Source organism: Lontra canadensis, unplaced genomic scaffold (genome assembly GCF_010015895.1).
Source record: "Lontra canadensis isolate GAN:19392208 unplaced genomic scaffold, GSC_riverotter_1.0 scaffold30, whole genome shotgun sequence".
NCBI lineage: Eukaryota > Metazoa > Chordata > Mammalia > Carnivora > Mustelidae > Lontra > Lontra canadensis.
Window position 1 is genome coordinate 6,369,894 of NW_022631024.1, and position 19,204 is coordinate 6,389,097.

Here is a 19,204-nt window from a genome sequence, read left to right on the forward strand (position 1 = left end):
TAATAGGCTGATTGTACTCTGGTGTGACAGGTCCCAGGGAAGGCGATGGGCAGGATGCCTGACAACCCGGACAGAGGGCGTAAGAGAAGCTTTCCGGAAGAGGTACAAGTCCAGGAACTGGGAGAGACAATGTGTACAAGTGCAAAATCATAAAAAAAAAAAAAAAAGAAAGAAAGCAAAAAAATTAATGAAATGTAAAAAATTCTACAAGCCTGGAGTGAAGATAGCAGTGTGTGTTGAATGGTGGAATAACACAGAGACTAGAAGACGGGCAAATGTTGCAATATGTTGCCTGAGTGCCGGAGTGATAGAAGATAGAGCCTAGTCTGGGAGGAGCTGAGGTTTCAACCAGACACAAACGAAGAAAGAAGAAGGTGGGGGGGGGGGGGGGGAGAAAAAGACCTGAGACCAAGTGAAATGTACCATTTTATGGGGGGGGGGGGGGGGGGGGAGTGGAGAAAATGACCTGAGACCAAGTGAAATGTACCATTTTATTGTGAAGGTATGAGGAGAAGACTCTCAAAGTCCAACAGGTTCAGGTGGTCCCGTCTGGAAGCAGAGACAAGACGATGCCTGGGTATCTTGCTCCTTCTTCCCATAGCCCTCCCTGCCTACCCTCCCGTCTTTTAAAGATCCTCCCCTCCCTCCTGTCCATCTTTCTGTTTTGGAAACTGAGACGAGGCTAGTGACCTCGCTCCTGTTTCATTAAGAAAAGCATCACATGCCAGTGAGTCTAAGGTGTTGTTCATTGTAAAACATATCACAGTTTGATGGACATGAAGAAAAAATACCCTGCCAGTTAAACTATGACACACATCAGTTATAGGAAACATTCTAATTTCAGAGACATTAAAATGTGAAAAATCATGCAACTGCTATCTGCAAAAAGTAATTAGAAGTACTTGAAAGTGTTCCCCAACATCCTGTCTGGGATGCACCCGAAAACTCTCCTTTCCTTCTCTTCCCTGGGGGATGAGCCGCCAGGCGCTCTTTTCTGAGGTATATAATCCCAGCCATACACGAGACCCTACTCATTCTTGCCTGCTCTGCTATGACCCTAAAAGAATCCCTCCTGCTCAGAGAATCAATGTTTTCCTTTCTGAGGATCCCATCAGCATATAGAAGTTTTGTGGCTTCTATGTTAAAAAAAAAAGAAGAAAACTCACGGACTCCCCATCGCCTTCTGCTGTGGTGACATTTGTTGCATTGTTCCTCTGTTGTCTCTACATCCCCTTCACTTCCTCTCTTCCCATTCTCTCCTGAACTCATTCTACTCAGGCTTTCACTACCATAATTCCATTGGAAGATCCCTGTCAAGTTCACCAAAACCCTCCTAGCTGCTTAATCCATGACTCGGTTTTCAGTCCCCATCTTAATCATCCCATCCAGCAGCACTGGACACATGTGACCACAATCTCCTATTTGAGGAATGCTCTTTACTTGGCTTCCAGGATACCATGCTCTCATCACTCCCCAGCCACCTTCCCAGCCACTTCTTAGCTTCCTTTTCTTGTTCCTTATTATCATCCCATTATCCCAACACTTCAATATAAAATTCCCCATGGCTCAGGAACTGAATTTCCTCTTTTGGTTTTTATTACCCTCTTCTCCAAGGTCCTCTCACCCAATCTCACATCCTTAAATAACATCTCTATGTGAATTTATATTTCTACTTCTCTCCCCAACCCCGACTTTCCAAATGCCCACTCAGCATCCGCATTTGTATCTCTAATAGACTTCTCAAACTTGGTTCACCCAACTCTCGTGTCTCATCAAAGGTGACCTCTCCCACAGTCTTCACCATATCAGTAGGGGGACTCCATTACTGTAGTTGCTCAGGCCAAACTTTGGGATCATGCTTTGCTTCTCTCTTTCTCTCCCAAGGCTTTCTCAGTCCACTACCAAATAATGTCAGCACTACTTAAAAATGTACCTGCGATGCAATCACTTCTCAAAACCCGCATCACTGTTATCGTGGTCCCGGCCACCATTTTGTCTCACCGTGGTATGATAACTCCTGAATTGGGTTCCTTTTTTGTGTTCTTGCCCTCTCTACAGTCTTTTCCACACAGCAGTCATAGTGACTCATTTAAAATGTAAGTCAGGACAGGTTACTCCACTGCCTGAATTTGCAACGGCTTCTCATTTCATCCAGAGTTAAGTCTAAAGTCTTTTCCATGGTCTACAAATTTCTACATGACCTGTTCCTTCACCATCTCTTTGATTGTAAAGAAAATATATTTCTTTGTTTACTTGTTTATCACCCACACACTAAATATAAACTCCAAAATGATGGAGACTTAGCTTATTCATGGCTATATATCTAGCTCTTAAAACAATATCTGACATGGAATTGATATTCAATAAATATTGCTAAATGAATGAATGTATGAATGAATAAATTTATGGATCATCCTAGATTTCAGTAATATATTCTCTCTGCATCCCTTTCCACATCAGTGAGCTACTAAGGCAGAGCTCTGCTCTCTGTATACCTCACCAGATGGATGCTAGATTAAATTACATGACAATGTCGGCAAAACGCTCAATGGGCTTCTTGGAGACAGAAGTATAAAAATAAGAAGTTATCATTATGCCATTAGCGTTATTACTACCAGTTTAGCTGTTGCTGTTTTGACTACTAATCGCCTGTGATCATTTCTATGATCCTGTCGTTCTCATTCCTAGTGTCCTCCAATCCTCTTTCCTTTTTCCTCTTTCCTTCTACGTCTGCCCTGTTTCACGAACAGCGGAGGAAACAACACCACGAGGTGAATGCCATTAGAGCGCCATTCACATCACCCTCGATCCACCAAAATAAACCTCCCTTCCCAGAATCCTTCAGCAGAATTAGGAGAGGAAACAGGAAGACAGAACACCAGCATTTTGAGAAGGAGAAGCTCTGAAGGCAGAGTGTAAGGGTTAAATGTCAAGCTTGATCACTCACTGAGTGACGTTTCTCACCCGTGTCCTCACCTACAGAGTAGGGACGTTCTTTTACGCCTTCCTCGGAGGAACGGTGTGAGACTTAAAAAGGTAATAAATGTAATTCTATGATACAATTAAATATAAGTTAAGATAAATAAAAACCGACAAATGAATACAAATACAATACAAATAAAATTGCACAGTCCCCAGGACCTAAGGCAGCGCTAGATAAATATTATCATTATTATTTCTGACTCCTCTGCCCTCAGTCTGTGCAGCTGTCTTCTAGCAGGGCTGGACGACCTCCTGCTCTTTTATGTCTCTGCCTTATTCATTTCTTCTCCTTGCAGAGGATGTCAAGATGGAGCACATTATTAAATAAATGTTTAATAGATGCATATTATACACACAGAAATGCATACATATAAATCATGTGTGTACAGCACTATGAATTTTCACAAAGTAAACACATCCATGTGCTGCCATCCAGATCAAGAAACGGAACATTTTAAAGGCCTCCAGAAATCTCTCCTGTCTCCTGTGAGTTTCTTATTCTTCTTCCCCAAGGGTTAATGCCCTCTGAGTTTCTAAAACAATGCATTTGCTTTTATTGTTTTGACCCACATAGAAATGGAATCATCACGGCATGTAAGCTTTTGTGTCTGGTTTCTTTTACTCAATGTTATGTTCATGAGATACTTCTATGTTGTTGCATAGAAAAATAGTTTGTTTTCTCCCATTTCTGTGTTGTACCTTATATGAATGCACGACAATCGATTTATCCATTTTCTTGTTGATGGACAATTGGGGCTTTTTCCATTTGGAGGCTATTTTGAATAAAGCTGCTATGAACATTCACCCCTTTTGGTGAACAGAGGTCCCATTTCTGTTGGGCGCATTCCCAAGAACTGTAATTTCTGGGTCAAAGGACAGGGACATATTGAGGCAAAAAGAGGTTTCCAAAGTGATCGTACTTATTCTCCCACAAGCCACGCATGTTAAGTTTCCACCTTTCTACACTGTCACTGCTTGATATTGTCATTGTTTTTCATTTGAACCAGACTGATAGCCATGTCAGAATACTGAATTGTGGCTTTAATTTACATGTTCTGAGGACTAGAAAAGTTAATCCATCTTTTCAAATGTTTATCTGCCATTTTAGTAGTCTTGTTTGTGAAATGCCTGTTCATGTCTTTTACCCATTTTCGTGTCTTACTGGATTGTCTGCCTCTTTCCTGTTGGTTTTAGGAGTTATTTATATATTTTGCATAAGAGTTCTTTGTCAGATGCATATATCACAAATATTTCCTTCGACTCTGCAGTTTGCAATTTTATTCTATGAATAGCAGCATCTGATGAACAGAAATTCTTAATTTTAATGTGGTTCAATGCATCAATCATTTTCTTGGTACTTAGTGTTTTTTGTATCCTAGTGAATAAATACAAGCCGATCCAAAAGTCATGAAATAGTCTTCTGTCTTATATTTAAGAAGCTTTTGTTTTTTTTTTCTCTTCCACCAAAAGAATATTGTTCTTCTTCAGGTTTTTTTTTTTTTCCTTTTCTATGACTCCTCTACCTAGCCAGTCTGAGTGAATTATTCCATTTCCTGAATCTCATAAAGGTATGCATAATTTTTACTATCTCTATTATATTGCATATATGTATTTCCCTGCCCTTCCTCTCTGTCTCATCCCCACACTCCGTTCACCAGATTATCCAAATTCTTCCTGGTCTTCTCACTCAATTCTGGTCATGATGCCTGCTAAGTAACTCTGAAATTGGTCCATTTCTCTCAACCCCAGCTGCTACCTTCATGGTCTGAATCTGTGACATTTCATCTTGATTGCTGTAATAGAACCATCTCACTGGTCACCTGCCACCAGTCTACTCCTGTCTAAGTAATTGACCACATGACAGCCACCATGATCTTCCAAAAATATCAAACTTTTCATGCTACCTCCTTTTCAAAAATCCTTCCATGGTACCCATTACCCTCAAATGAGTGTTCAAATCATTAATGTGATGCAGAGGCCTTCCAGAATCTGAAGGATTGTTTGGTCTCTCCCACCACTGGTGTCTCTGCTTTAACTCTTGAGACATTTTCATTTCCTCCTGTGCTCCTTTGTGAAGATATGCCTCCATATCCACACCCCTGCCTCTTCTTCATCCTCCAATTTTCATTCTATGCATCTTCTCTGACTCCCTAGTAGGTTCAGTCTCCATACTGTCTGGTACAAGGAAGCCCCAGGATTTTTCCCCACTACAGTTCCTTATGCCTATTATTATTTGTTTAAGCCCATCTTCTCTGATAGAGTGAATACTTCCTTGGGACACAAACTGTGTCTGTCTTGTTCAGCACTATATCCTTATGCCTAATTCAATGCCAACATGGAGTCTTAAAAAATATGTCTATCTATATGGATATCCTTGAAGGTATCTCTATATACGTACATACTTGATGAATTGAGTTGAACTGATTGGTGCTCATGCACAGGGTTTAGCATTGGATTTGGTATGTGGTCAGGCTCTATAAATGTTGGGTGATTCACTGTCTTTATAAAACCCTAGAATCAGTAATGAAAAGGAATTTAAGACCATCTACTTCAATTACCCAACCCAATGGAATGACAATTAAACAATCTCCATAACAGGGACGCCTGGGTGGCAGTGGGTTAAGCGTCTGCCTTCAGCTCAGGTCAGGAGCTGGAGGGTACTGAGATCAGGCCCTGCATCAGGCTCCCCAGGGAGCCTGCTTCTCCCTCTGCCTGCCACTCTTCCTGCTTGTGTGCTCTCTTTCTCTCTCTCTCTTTCTAACAAATAAATAAATAAGATCTTAAAAAAAAAAAAAATCTCTGTACCATTTCTACCAAATGTCATTTACTTACAACTCTCTGATAACAGAGTCACCCCCTACTTCAACAGAGCATTGCAGGTTGGGCATGAATGTGCACTGGAAGATCTCTTTTATATGGAGCTTAAATTGAGATCTATTTCATCCCAGTTAAAAGTTGGGATCCTTATCATTTCCTGCAAGCAGATCAGGTTTGGCTCATTTTATCCACATTAATGACTTTGACTATCTTTTCTGCAAGACAGCCCTTGAGGTATCTGCAGACAAATCCTACTGCCCCAAGTCAACTCTCTTGAGCTTTTCATCATAAAACAGCCTTCTTCAGGAGTACTGCAACTTCTTAGTCCCCCTTGAATTTAGATGCCCAGACTTGGATCCAATTCTCCAGGTGGGCTCGGCCCAATCTAGAATAGGAAAAGGATATCACCCCCTTTTGGGTGGACGACATACCTCTAATAATGTAACCAATGGTGGACCTGGGTTTTGGAAAACTGAGGCTTCTACTGTAATTGCTTATTGAGACAAGGAACTCAAAATAAATTGTGGAAGTAAATATTTAGAATGAAAAAAGTTGGGGACACAGAAGATGGGGAAGCCCTGAACCCTGAGCTTCATTAGTTTCATGGCTAATCAGCCTCTAGAAGTCCCTAAGATCTTAATAACCTCCTGGTAACATCGTGTTAATCCCTTCTAAATTTACTCCGATTGTAATTCACAGGTATCTCCACTGCCAACATGCACAGCGGGGTTGTCAGGTGCAGGTGGAAGCCAAACTTCCGGACTCAAAGGCTGCTCTCACTTCACAAGGTCGCCGCAGGTAGCACAAGGAACTGGTAAGTTGAAAATCTTGGCACGCCCAAGGCAGATTGGTCTTTCTTATCTACTTTCTTATCAGGCTATTACCAAACCCACTGTCCACTCTTTTCTCCACTAAAGGGGACAGGGTTATTCCTCGCGTGTTTGAGGTTTTTGGTTGTGTTGTCTTTTCTTTGAACACTAAGCCTCTTTCATGGCCTGAAATTCCTGGAGGGGTTTTCGTTCAGTGCTCCCAAGTGACACTACCAAGCCCTCCCTACACCAGTTTCCGACCATCTTCTGTAACAGGAGCATGAATCAAAGGGTTGCCAAGGAACTAGAATATAAAAGTCATATTAGGCTCTGCTTAGCTCCACCTGCCAATCTCAACTGCACTTTCCTCCCACTGACATTCAGAATCACCTTTATCAGGTACCTTTCTAGAAGGTCACGTTTTTAGTCTGCTCAAAGTTAAAGCATGCCATTTTTTTTTCTAACTATAAAGTTAATAAATGATCATTGTAGAAAAGTTAGAAAAAGAACTGGAAGCCTAAAATAGATCATCTACGACCTCACCACCCAAAGGTAACCTCTTTTAACATCTCTGCATCTTTCCTTGCAATATTATTTTCCCTTATCCTTTTGCATTGTTAAGATCATGCCATATATTCGGTCAGAAACTACCCATTTTTAAGTAAACACTAGATCAAATCGCTTTCATATATTCTTGGAAATTCTTATATGTAACATTTTCATACCTGCCTAATATGATACTGTGTGGATGCTACCTCATTGGCTCAGTCCCCTCATGTAGAAAATTCAGATCTTTACATTTTTGCTGCTATTATAAATTATGCTTTTTGGAAATAACACTTTCTGTACTCAAAGCCTTGTCTGTTTTCTCCTATATCTCCTCACTTCTTTATGATGAATTAATAGGGGTAAAATGACTACTTTAAAGAGTTTATTTTCCTTCAGGTCATGAGTATATAGGAAGCGCCTAACAGGGACCTGACATGAAAAAAAAGACATTTAAAAAAAAAAATACATGTTTATATATATCACCCAGGTAATCCCATAATTGTTGCGTTCTTGCTAGCAGTGCCTGAATGTCTGTCTCTGTACACCCAGCCAGCACTGAGTGTTCTCATTTGTAAACTCTAAAAGCGCGCGCACACACACACACACGTATGTGTGTATAAATATATTAAAGACCACAGATGATTACCGAATAAGGAGAAAGAAGATTCCGCAGAACCAACAATGCTATAAAATGCTCCATAGTTCTTAGAATTCAAATAACACCTGCCAAAATACATTGAAAATCAAACACAATAATATAGGAAATTCTGACGGTAAGATATGAAACTTTAATATATATTAGGTCTGGAGCATCTATAAATAACACTGTTTAGACATTTTCATCAAAATAATCGGATAAGGCTCACATTTTCATACTTTATATCTGAAAACTAATTAATAACCATGAATTTAATGTCCTGTATACGTTAAAATTTTAAAAACGCATCATATCCTGTCTTCATTTCCATATTCTTAGTTTTTATCGGTTTCTCTCTCTTTCTTCTACTCCTCCATTCTCCCTCCACATCGTGCCTCCTCAAAATCCCCAGTGTCTCCTTCCCCTCTACCCTCTCTGGTCCCCAATTTCCATGGGCATCCTACCTTGAAGGTGCAGTTTGCTCTCCGTGCTTTGCAGAAGGACGGAACTCACAGAGTCCAGATTGTCATAGCTGTTACAGCCCAGAGGCCCGGTGCGTGTCTCTGTGACCTGCAGTGGACAATGAGGGTGACAGGTGTGAGACAGGTGCCCTTGTCAGACAGGGCCCAGCAGAGTCAGCCCTCAGTGGAGCAGAGCTGGCAGAGAAAGTGTCGTGGCCTCAGCCAAAGGCACCTTGCCATAGCCAAGGCCACGCCTGGGCTATCACCAAACAGACATCAGGGAAGCAGAGCAATCAAGTTCATAGACTGGAGCCATCCCCTGGCTCTCATGTCACAAGGTCACTCTAAGTATGATACGAATTAACACACTGAAGCACTGCAGCATATTTCAAAAGCACGTGCTCTGAAATCAGGAGAATCTGCGTTAAATGCTAAGGGGGCTGTGAACTTGCTGTGCGACCTCAGGAAGTCAATCAACTTCTCTAAGCTTCTGCGACCCGAGGTTAGTAAATCCTTTCCAGGAAAGTTGGGCAACGAGGCATGATGGGCGGATGTGCCTGACACGTGGCCTATGTTCAAACACAGGCACTGTATTACCCCAAACCTCTAGAATGGGTCATGGATACATACGCATAATTAGGTAAGAACAATAACATCATTCCCATTTTCTAAAAGACGTTTCATAACCTTGAAGTAAGCATGGTTTAGGATGAAAAGAGTTTTCTCATCTCTTTCACCTTGACTTTCCATGACTTAACACGATCATTCATAGGGTACTTTTGAGGTCTGCTTCCAACTGGGAAGGCACAGCATCGGTTCTTGTGTGGCCTGAAGACAGCCACAGGACTCAGCACTCTCCCAATGCCAGCTGTGCCCGCCTCCGGCTGGGAAACTTTGTGTCAGTAACTTTTCCCTTCTCAGCCTCAACTTCGCCTCTACAGTATCCTCTTACCCACCTCAGTAGGTAAAGAGATCCTATTTGGGGAGTGGTTAGCACTTCAGAAACATTATATAGAAGGAGGATTATTAGGTTTGGGTTTCTAAGCAATATATTCTTTTTTGGCATACAATCTTATCATAGATGTTATTGAACGAGACTCAAAACTACCAATTCATTTCGCTAAGGAGATCCTGGGAAAGAAAGCTACAGGCAGAACTTCCTCACTCCGGTCAGCTGCTAGTCTTAAACACCCCTGGCAGTGGGACAATTCTGGCCAGCTGGGTCTTGAGGTAGTGTCAAGAAATGGCAAGAAAAATCCAAGTCCCAGACTGAGGATGGAAGACAGTGGTGATCTAAGAATGGCTTCTTGAGTGGTCTCTGTGCAATTTCTCTGAGAAATTCCTTGTAAGGAGGCAGGCTGCACTTGCAGGGTGCACAAAAGAAGATTATCCTCTGACAGAGCTTCAATATCTCAATTCCACATCCCATCCGGGGTAGGGGGTGGGGGGGTGGAGAACCATTTGGTGATAATGAAAACCAGGCCTTTGCTTCACTCCGACACTGATGGCTTCATAAAGATCTGTCTCTCTGTGGTGAGTTCCCTAACAACATAATCCCCCCCAATAGAGGCGATTCTTCTTGGATAAGCTGGCTCTTTGTTTGTCCATCTGATTTATTTCTCTCTTTCCTACTTCCCTCCTCAGTAACTCACTCCCACATTTTTTCTCTTCTCTTGGTCAATTTCTAACACCTCTGCCTGTGTCTCCCTCAATCCCCCTGCCCTAACCCCCTCCCCCCGGCCCCCGGCCACACACACACTTTTTCCCTAGAGATATTTTTGAAAGTCTTAATATAAGGGTAGGTCTGTACTTAATTCAGAAGAAATTAGATCGAAGATTGCGAAGTAGAATGGAGGTATAATCGGGTTTCAGAAAATGTGAGATGCAAAAAATCTGCACTGAAACCCTGAGAAAAACTAATCCGTTATATCAAAAATTCCTCCCTCGTTCTCTTTAGAAAGGTAACCCCTGAATTTATTGCATTTAAAATAGAACCTTTTTTTTTTAAGTGTCTCTGCTCTGAGGCACTGAATCAAAAGACTAGAGCTGCTCGACTCAATGTGGCTGTTTAAGTGAAAATTAATTAAGATGAAATAAACTTAAAAACTTAGGTCCTCGGTAGCCACATATCAAGGGCTCCCTAACCCCGTGTGACTAATGGCCACTGTCTTGGCCACAGATATGGGGCACGTCCACCGTCTTGGAAGGGTATACTGGATAGTGTTAGTGCAGAGGAGTATGGGTCAGCACGTGACAGCCCTCATTTGTAAATAAAAATTGGCACACAGTCATACCCACTTGTTTGCACACTGTTCGTGGCTGATTTTTGCATTACAGCTGCAGAGTTGAGTTGTGGCAACCTTGACCATATGACCTACAAGGCCTGAAATTCTATTACAGAAATAGCTGATGCTTGGCCCAGCGAGTAGAATTCTGGTCCCTGTTCGGGTACTCTAGCTGTCTAGCCCTGAACAACAAAAAAATGTTTTTGGCTCTTGGACCTCAGTTTCCCCATCTGTAAAATGGGGGGCAGTGAGAAATGGGATCAGTAATCTGCCTCTTGCTAGATCTAGATCCTTGCAAAAATCATTTACCCACCGTAGCCTCAGGTTTTTGTGGGTTTTTTTGACCTAGAAAGGATGCCTAAAAATCAATGACAGGATCGTTGATAATTACGCCATGACCATAGCCAGGGCTGCCACAGCAGTACAAGTGGTCACCCTGATGGTAGTGCTCATGATCTTACAGGGCCTCTGACCACCTCAGTCAGAGCAGCTGGCTGGAGGCACAGTTAATGTCAGCTCCATGGGTGTGAAGACAGGGACCACATCGGCCCCTCGGGTCTCAGAATACCCACGTATTCTGAGACGCACTATCATTGTCTTAAGAATCTTCCACCCAGTCCACCCTCGAGCCTACCTTGATTGCTCCAGTTGATATCTGGATCTCATGGAGCCTCCTCATGGTGCCATCACGGTCGACAAAGTAGGATGACGCAAGCTGGTGCAGAGCTTCAACACTTTGGGTGGCATTCCCTGACTTCCTATCGAGGCGACTTTTGTCCATGTACATGGTCAAGGCTTCCTCCCCTGCATGGAAAAGGAAAGAAGTTCAGGGAACCTATTGAACTGTGGGGTGGGAGGAAGGGTTCCAGGGCCTGGCTGCTGACAATAGACTTGACCATCCCACTGATCTTGCCCAAATTCCCTTCTACTTTTGAAAATCAAGAGCATGGTGAAAGAGAAACCGTCTAGAAGCGGCTGTAAGCACTAAGCCCTAGGAGGACAAGGATCATGGAAAGACTCTCAGTTGTCAAGTTCAACCTCTACCAACCCACCACGTGGTTCTCACCAACATCATCTACAACATAACCCACCTTCTCTCCTTGAGACTTAGCGTCTCCTTCTGTAAAATGATGGCTTTGCCCTGGATACTCCTTTCCTCCTCCTGCTTTCTCCTCCGCATCTAGTTCCTCCCCTTTCCTACTCTTTCCTTCTTTCCTCTTCCCCTGTCTCTCTTTCTCCTGCTGCATCCCTTCCCAGACAGACGGATGCATGGACAGATGAATGGATGATGGCTGAAGAGACAGATTGATGAGGGAGGGAAAGAGAAGACATTCTTTAAAGACACGTATGGATAGACAGAGGGAAAACTGGGTGCCTCAAAGAGAGCAAAAACTCAATTGTCAGATGAGTGAGGTTGGGCACCATCTACACTGACCAGTGCCCTATTCTGTGCACAAAGACCAGTGCCTGGATATAGTAGATAGTAAATAGTTAATACATCAGTGTTTTTTTTTAGTTCAATCGATAAATCTTCTCATTACCTACAGGAGCCAGGCACTGTGGTTCTGCAAGCACAATGCACAGACAGGAAGCTGCATCTGGCAGGGACAGAACGTGGCAAGAAGGTCAGGTATAGGGAGGGAGAATAGAGAGGAAGAAGGAGAAGGTGGGGTGGAGAAACAGAGGGAGAGATGAATGCACAGAATCATATATTTTATTCCATTAAGTTTTCCTTTGTAATAGGTGCACAGATTACTAACAGTACTACCTTCTGATCCCTTTCATTTGAAATAAGATGCTTCATCAGAACTTCAGAAAGGGGGATCCGGAAGTGCCTAATAAACAGATATGACCATTATGTGTCTGGTTTCACCTTCTATTCCCTGTGAACTTGAGATGTTTCTTAACCTCCCTGTTCCTCAGTTTATTTGTTAACAAAATTAGGGGAAGAATGGCACCTACTCCACAGAGCGATTCAGAAGAATAAATTAATGGGTGCTGGTCGAGTTCTCAACAGGGTCCGGTTCACTGTCATCATGAAACTCGTTTCGAGTGGTAGTAAAAAGCAGTCTCTGGAGCAGGACCGCCTGGTCTGCACCAGCTGTATGAACCGTCACTCACCCTCCCCACCCTTCTACTTCTCCAGGTGAAAACTAGTGGGGCAGGGCTGTCATGGGATTACATTAGCCAACTGCAGAAAGTACCTGAACCCCGCCTGCCACACACATGGGAACGTCAATGACCATTACTTGATTAATGTAAAATATCACTTATCTGATAGCTATCCTTCTGTCTACTCAACCCAAGAAAATAGGATAATCAGAGAACAATGCTATCAATACTTTCTGAGGACAAAAGTCTGATCTCTAAGATCACTGAAATTTCTTTAGAATGCTGATTACTTTTTGAGTTGAAGAGGAAAAAAAAATTGCTTTCTGGTGCAGTGATTATCCTAGGCAGGGCGCACAGCCCTGACCCACAGACTAATTCCTGTGCCTCAGGTCCCTCCATGACTGCTTCTAGAATTCTGTTCCATTGCTATTCAGTTTAACACATGCAACCTCCAGTCTGTCTGTTCACTGCCCTCTCCCTCCGTGAGTTTCATCCAAACCGTTCCTTCCGTCTCCATGATGTATTCTTGCTTATTTTCCTCCCCTGGGCAAGCCTCAAATGCTTCTCTCTGCTTAGAGTGCCATTCTGTCCCTCTCCTACCTGACCTTTGAATTCCTATCCAACTTTTCTCACTTTCTCTTAACCTTCCTCCTCTGTCCTTGACCTGGCATACTCCTATACACTCTTCAGAACCCAGTGAGCCATCATCTTTCTGGTGAGCTTCCCCAACCATGTCCTCACCCCGAGAGAGATTCAATCAACTTCCTCTTATGACTCTCTATCTTGTCCATTCAATTTAGCTCAGCATGCATGCATTGAGTAGTTTGGTAGGCACTGGGCTGACAACTGAGTAACATACTGTCCCTGTTTTAGAGTCGCTGAGTGACTACAAGTATGCTGTCCTATACGAGAGCCACCCATCAAGTGTGGCTCTCGTGCCCTTGATATGTGGCTATCCAAATGGAGACGCGCCATAGGTGAAAACTACATGGTAGATTTCCAACATCTGAAAACAAAAAATTATATAAAATCCTTCATTAGGTGTATTCTATTGATTACAAGTGGAAATGCCCATGTTGGGGATATATTATGTTAAATAAAATATATTCTTTCCTTTCTTTTTGCTTTTAAAGATGTGGTTGTGAGAAAATCTAAAACGTCATATGTGGCTCACGCTTATATTTCTAGTGGACAATGCTGGCGCAGGGAGACAGGGATGCGAGGGGACCATTTCCGTATACCAGACAGAGAGCAAAAGGAGAAGGATACAGACAGTGGAATGTAGCCTGGAAGAAGGGTGCCTGCCTTCCTGCTGGGAATGTGGACTCCAAGGTCATGATGCTCTGGTCCCTCCAGCTGCATCCCTCTCCACTCTCTCCAGGTAAGCTCGATACCACACAAGTATGTCCTGTTTTCTCATGGTGGGAATTCTTCTTTTCTTTCTTTCTCCCCCTCTCCCCTTCCTGGCTAACTTTTACTCCTCTCAGATGTCACCTAAGACAACACCTCCTCCAGGAAGCCTTCCCGGAATCCCCTACTCTTTACTTAAACTAGATCAAGGGCTCTAACCACGTGGTCCCTCTCTCTTTCATTTCTCCAATGCCTCGCCCCCCACATTTCTTGGTGATTGCTTGCTTAATAGCCCGGCTCCCTCGCTAGAGGAAAATTGCTGTGAGGTCCTAGAGGAGGTAAGTGGCCTTCCTTATTCCACTGTCATGTAATTTGCGGATGGTCAGAGTATTTGTGGATGAATGAATATATATGGAAGTCAACCGAATCCACAGTGTTCACAGAGTGACACATCTGCTTCAAGCACTAACTGAAATCTCCCCATGAGAAGCTTCATCATCATCAAAATTAACCTTTGGTTCCCACATGCCTGGACCTGAGTTCAGAGTAAAGACACTCATGTTTGCACTTCCATGTTTCCATATGTTCCATACACACTCATGTTTGCACGTGAAGTCTCATTGGTAATGTGGGAGGACGTGATCTTCCGTCCTTCAGAATCCACAGTGACCTGAATAGATTTGGCTTAGAAAGGACTCTGTGTGCACTTAGACAATGAATCCCAGGAGGGTGGGTGGTGGCCCGGTGCAATAAAGACTCTATGGATTCGTTTGTAATGTTCCTGATGTCTCACCTAGGTCAGAAGAAGAGATGTTCAGTTATCATGGGATGGATAAACGGATGGATGGGTGGCTGGACAACTGAATGGCTAGCGGAGGGGCAAATGATTCAATACGTGAATATACTAGAAGTAAGAGCCAGGAGGCAGAGGAAATAAATATTCCAAGTGTCAGTGCTGGCTCTCCATGGGACCCAGAGAAAAAAAGGTGCAACAGACACAGCTCCCTTTGGACTAAAAACTGGTAGAAGCAAGCCTTAGGTCAAGAGGGGTTAATGGGCTTCTTGCTGCATTATTAAGACTTAATTTCTTGTTTATTAAGAGAATGTTCTGTTTAGAGTTGCTTTCCCTTTTGGGCATTCCTGCAAATTGCCTCTTCACCCCACATAGGCCTTTCTTCCATCACTCTGTCATCCAGGGGATTTGCCTCTCTCTCTCTGCACCACCTCTTTCAGAGGGGGACAAAGTGGGACTCAGACGCACAGGGGATGGGATGAGATGGCAGCCGAGCACTGTACCTTGTGAGTGTAGAGGGGATACTGCTTCTGTGTGGAGGAGGGGAATGTCTGGATTTGGAGTCCCCTGGGGCATCCTTCCCCACTCCCTTCTGAGTTTCTGTGACTTCGTTCCTTTCCCTTAGCCCAGGGGAGTTTTCCCAAAATGCAGGGTGGGGAATAATGAGTAGACACACAAAAGTACACATAAGCACAAAAACATAAGCTCTCGTGAATAAAAAGACATTCATGTAACTCACACGCATTCATACACATGTGCAACCTCACAGATACACATATACTAGGCATCTTTTCTATATGCTGGAGTCCCTTCTGTATGCACATGTGGACTGTGGGTGTATGTATGTCTGCACAAAGATGAACTCACATCCAGGTCTATCTAGGGAGGCGTCTGCACACATCTGTCTGCTGGGGGAGGCGTACAGTCCCACGCATGCCAACTTGACCATACGCATTACACAGACACCCAGCTCCAAGGTGTTTCCTTTTGAGGGATGGAGGGAAACTGCTATCCTCGTATTCCTGTGTCATTCTAGACCCCAATTCTTCCCCTTACCACCGCCCATGAGAAAAATCTTGCATAGCAAGTCCATTATGAGTTCAATCCATTTCACCAAAAATTTGAGGAGCCCATGGTGTGGGCACGGGTCAGCCCTCCTGCTGCCTTTCCTTCCTCTTACCTCTCCCTCAGGAGCCAAATAAAGACATGTACTTGTCCTCCATGGGACAGCTTAAGATCATCTTTTTTTGTTTGAGCATGCCCTTAGGAACTCACCTGACACCTTGAACAGCTTATCAGAACATTTCTTCTAAATCAACATGGTGTTCGTTTAAAGAAAAATTACACAGAACAACATGTTCTGCACCTTTTTGCATTTAGGCAGGAAAACGGATATCCAGGCGAAAAGTGAATTTCTCAATGTCTCCTATTCACCTAGTAAGTGGTAGGAATGGGCTTGAATCCCAAATCCACCAGTTCCTTACCCCCATGAAATTACAAATACTTATAATAAGAATAATAAAACACCACCAACCATAGCAACAATTTGTTTGGTGCCCAACACTGTGCTCAGCACACTTAATGCTTCTTTTATTTAATTTCATAATATGCAGGTCTAGTTATACAAGAGGAAACCAAGGCTTAAAGTAGGTGTCCCCAAACTGGCATGGACCAGGAGACAGGACTGGAACCAAGGCAGGTGAACTCTAGAGCCTGCCCTTTTATTCACTGTAACTGACCCCATCTCCCCCTCCCCTTGCAAGAGGAGGCCCTCAAAAACCACTGTTCCATGAATGAGTGAGTGGAAACGGGACGTCAGAAGGACTGCATGCAGGGTGTGTCTGGCACATTTGTGTTCAATCAACAGTGCATCCCTTCCCCTTCCTGCTCCCCACTCCTCCAGGCTGAGGACTGAGGGAGCATTTAGGGCCTGCTGTCCAACACTGGAGCTCAGTCCAAAGATCTGTATATTTTAAAATGTTGTGCTATAAAAACAGAAGAGGAACAAGGCTCTGTGAATAATTCACCACTCCGCCTTGGAGAAATTAAAAATATATTTCACAGCCAAAGAAAGGGCTTTGTTAGTTGGGATTTCCAGGGACTCGGACAGAATGCAGCTTCTAACTGAAGGACTGAATTGGTTGCAATATATTTTTCTTTTCTTTTCCTTCTTTCTTTCTTTCTTTCTTCTTCTTTTTTTTTTTTTTTTAATTCAAGTGAAATGGGATGTGGAGAAGTTCAAAGGGAAAGGGGTACAGGTGAATGAAACACTCAATGACGAAGTGATTTCATCTTCACTTTACAATAGAATAGAATGTGTACTATACATTCTAACATTCAAAGTCCTACTAAACTTAGTATTTGACTAGCAACAGGAGACAAATACACACTGGTGGGTTGATTTTGGAATGGGTGGGGTGGGGGGTTGGTGAATGAGCTGGTTAAAGAGATAACTGATGTTGAGTCAAAAAAAAAAAAAAAAGAAGAAGAAGAAGAAAAGAAAAGAAAAGAAAGATGCAGACTTTGTGGACAGAAAACCCAAAGTTAAAAACTTAGGATAAACTGTGCTTTGCTTGTTTTTAGTTTAAATAAATAGAACAAAAAACAGAAACAAGAGAAACCCTTAGCTTTGTCACTTGCTAGCCATTCCTCTCTCCTAGCTCCCAGCTTCCTTAGCTAGACAATGGAAATGTCCGGAAGACACTTGCCGATTTTAAGGACTACCAGCAACAGGGGAGCCCTACTGCTGGCAAATAATAAACACTGGCTTTTCTTATTGTGCAGATGGATGAGTTTGCCCAACCAGCTTCTCCCCCGACATTCCCCACGTCATCAAATTCCTAATCTGGGCTTCATCCAAGTGTACACTGCGTGCTCAGCCTCGAAAGCGCAGCCACCTTCCTGGTGCCTGGCCGATTCCTGCCGACCTAAAATGTTGCTTCCCCCATGACGCTCAGCCCTCCTCTGAAGAAGATAGAATGAAATGATCACACCTCCGTCCACCTGCCTTGCCTCTGCCAAGACATCAGTCTTGTTTAACTGTCAAGGGCCAAATCTACATGCAACCTAGCAGTTCTCTGAGCACAAGATGCTGAGCTCCACCAGCGAAAAGCCGGTCTCAAAATTCAGTGGCCCTGGTCCCTGTGGCAGAAAACTGATGTCCAAGGGATTGTAGCTCATAATGTAAAATGTTGCATGTAGGCAAGAACCAGAAGCATCAAAATATGCTAGTTTGTACCATATCCCCCTTTCAAAAAATTTATATCCTCCCTATTAGCCTTCCTGCTCTCCTTACTCCCTTAGAGATTGGTTGGACATGGGGAGGGATGGGTAAGGCTAAGCAGGATGGAACAATTAGTCTGCTTTCCTATTAACCTCCTCCAAGCCCATAGAAGATACAAATAATACCCTCCTTGTAAAATGATAACCTCAAATTATCAGTCCCTCAAGCAGACTTAAATAAACAAAGGCAATTCTCTAAACCATATCTGAAGCTTCATTATTTCCCCAGATTAGACTGCATTCCAAAGGAACTAATCCAATAATCAGAGAAGGCACCCCTGACGAACTGAGCTAATTCCAAGGTGAAGGTCCAGAAGTTAGTACTTCCGCAGAAGTTAGCCAACTCATGTTGGACGGTCCCCAGAGAAGGGAATCAAGGGCTCTGACGTGAACACAGCCACCAAGACGAGGCAGCTTCTCTGGTGATAGCTGCTTTTGAGTGACGTCCAGTGGAAGAGATGTTAGTCTGGCTTTGATCCTAGGAGGCCCCACCCTCCCCTCCGACTCCGGCCCAGGAGCGCAAGGCTCTGGCCCTGCAGCTGCCAACCTACCTCCCAAGGTGGCCGAGATGAGAAGGTGGGTGCCGTACTTTTTGATGATGGTGTCGATGAACTGCTGCGTGGTAGGTCTCCGGCCAAGCAGGCGGATGCTCCTCTGAAACTCTGGCATGAGGGGCACCGGGTGGCGGACCAGGTCTCTCCTCTCGATGGCTGTGTTCCTCACCTTCCAACGGGCAAACTCCCTGGGTAGGAGAGAGGAGCAAGATGCCTCGATTTACCACTTCTACCCCCAAGGCAGAGTCTATACAGTTATCCCACCCAGGACTCGCTCCTGAAGGTGAGAGAGTGACGATTATTTTTAATATCTGTCAGGTGATACTGAGATCTGAGGCCCTCCATTCTCCAGCCGACAGATATGTACCGTGCAGGTCGCATCACCAGGACGCTGTGGAGAGCCAGACAGACACAGTCACGTTCTCATGCTGCTGACAGAGCATCAGGATACAAAAGTCACCGTTGCCTGGTTGCTTATCCCTCTCTCTCACCAGACTGTGAAGGAGCCCACAGGGACGGGATCTTCTCTGATACCTGTTACATGGTAGGACTCCAAACAATGCCACCCGAAGG

General features: G+C 43.7%; 1 protein-coding gene across 1 annotated transcript in view; it reads right to left on the minus strand.

Moving 5' to 3' along the window:
* Positions 1-19,204, minus strand: part of BRINP1 (BMP/retinoic acid inducible neural specific 1) — a 170,616-nt gene that overhangs the window by 45,609 nt on the left and 105,803 nt on the right. Inside the window, exons 3-5 of the mRNA XM_032865723.1 lie at positions 18,629-18,819; positions 11,175-11,344; positions 8,259-8,364 (exon numbers count right to left, since the gene is read on the minus strand). Of these exons, the coding sequence (XP_032721614.1) occupies positions 8,259-8,364; positions 11,175-11,344; positions 18,629-18,819 (467 nt within the window). The remainder of the gene's footprint in view (positions 1-8,258; positions 8,365-11,174; positions 11,345-18,628; positions 18,820-19,204) is intronic.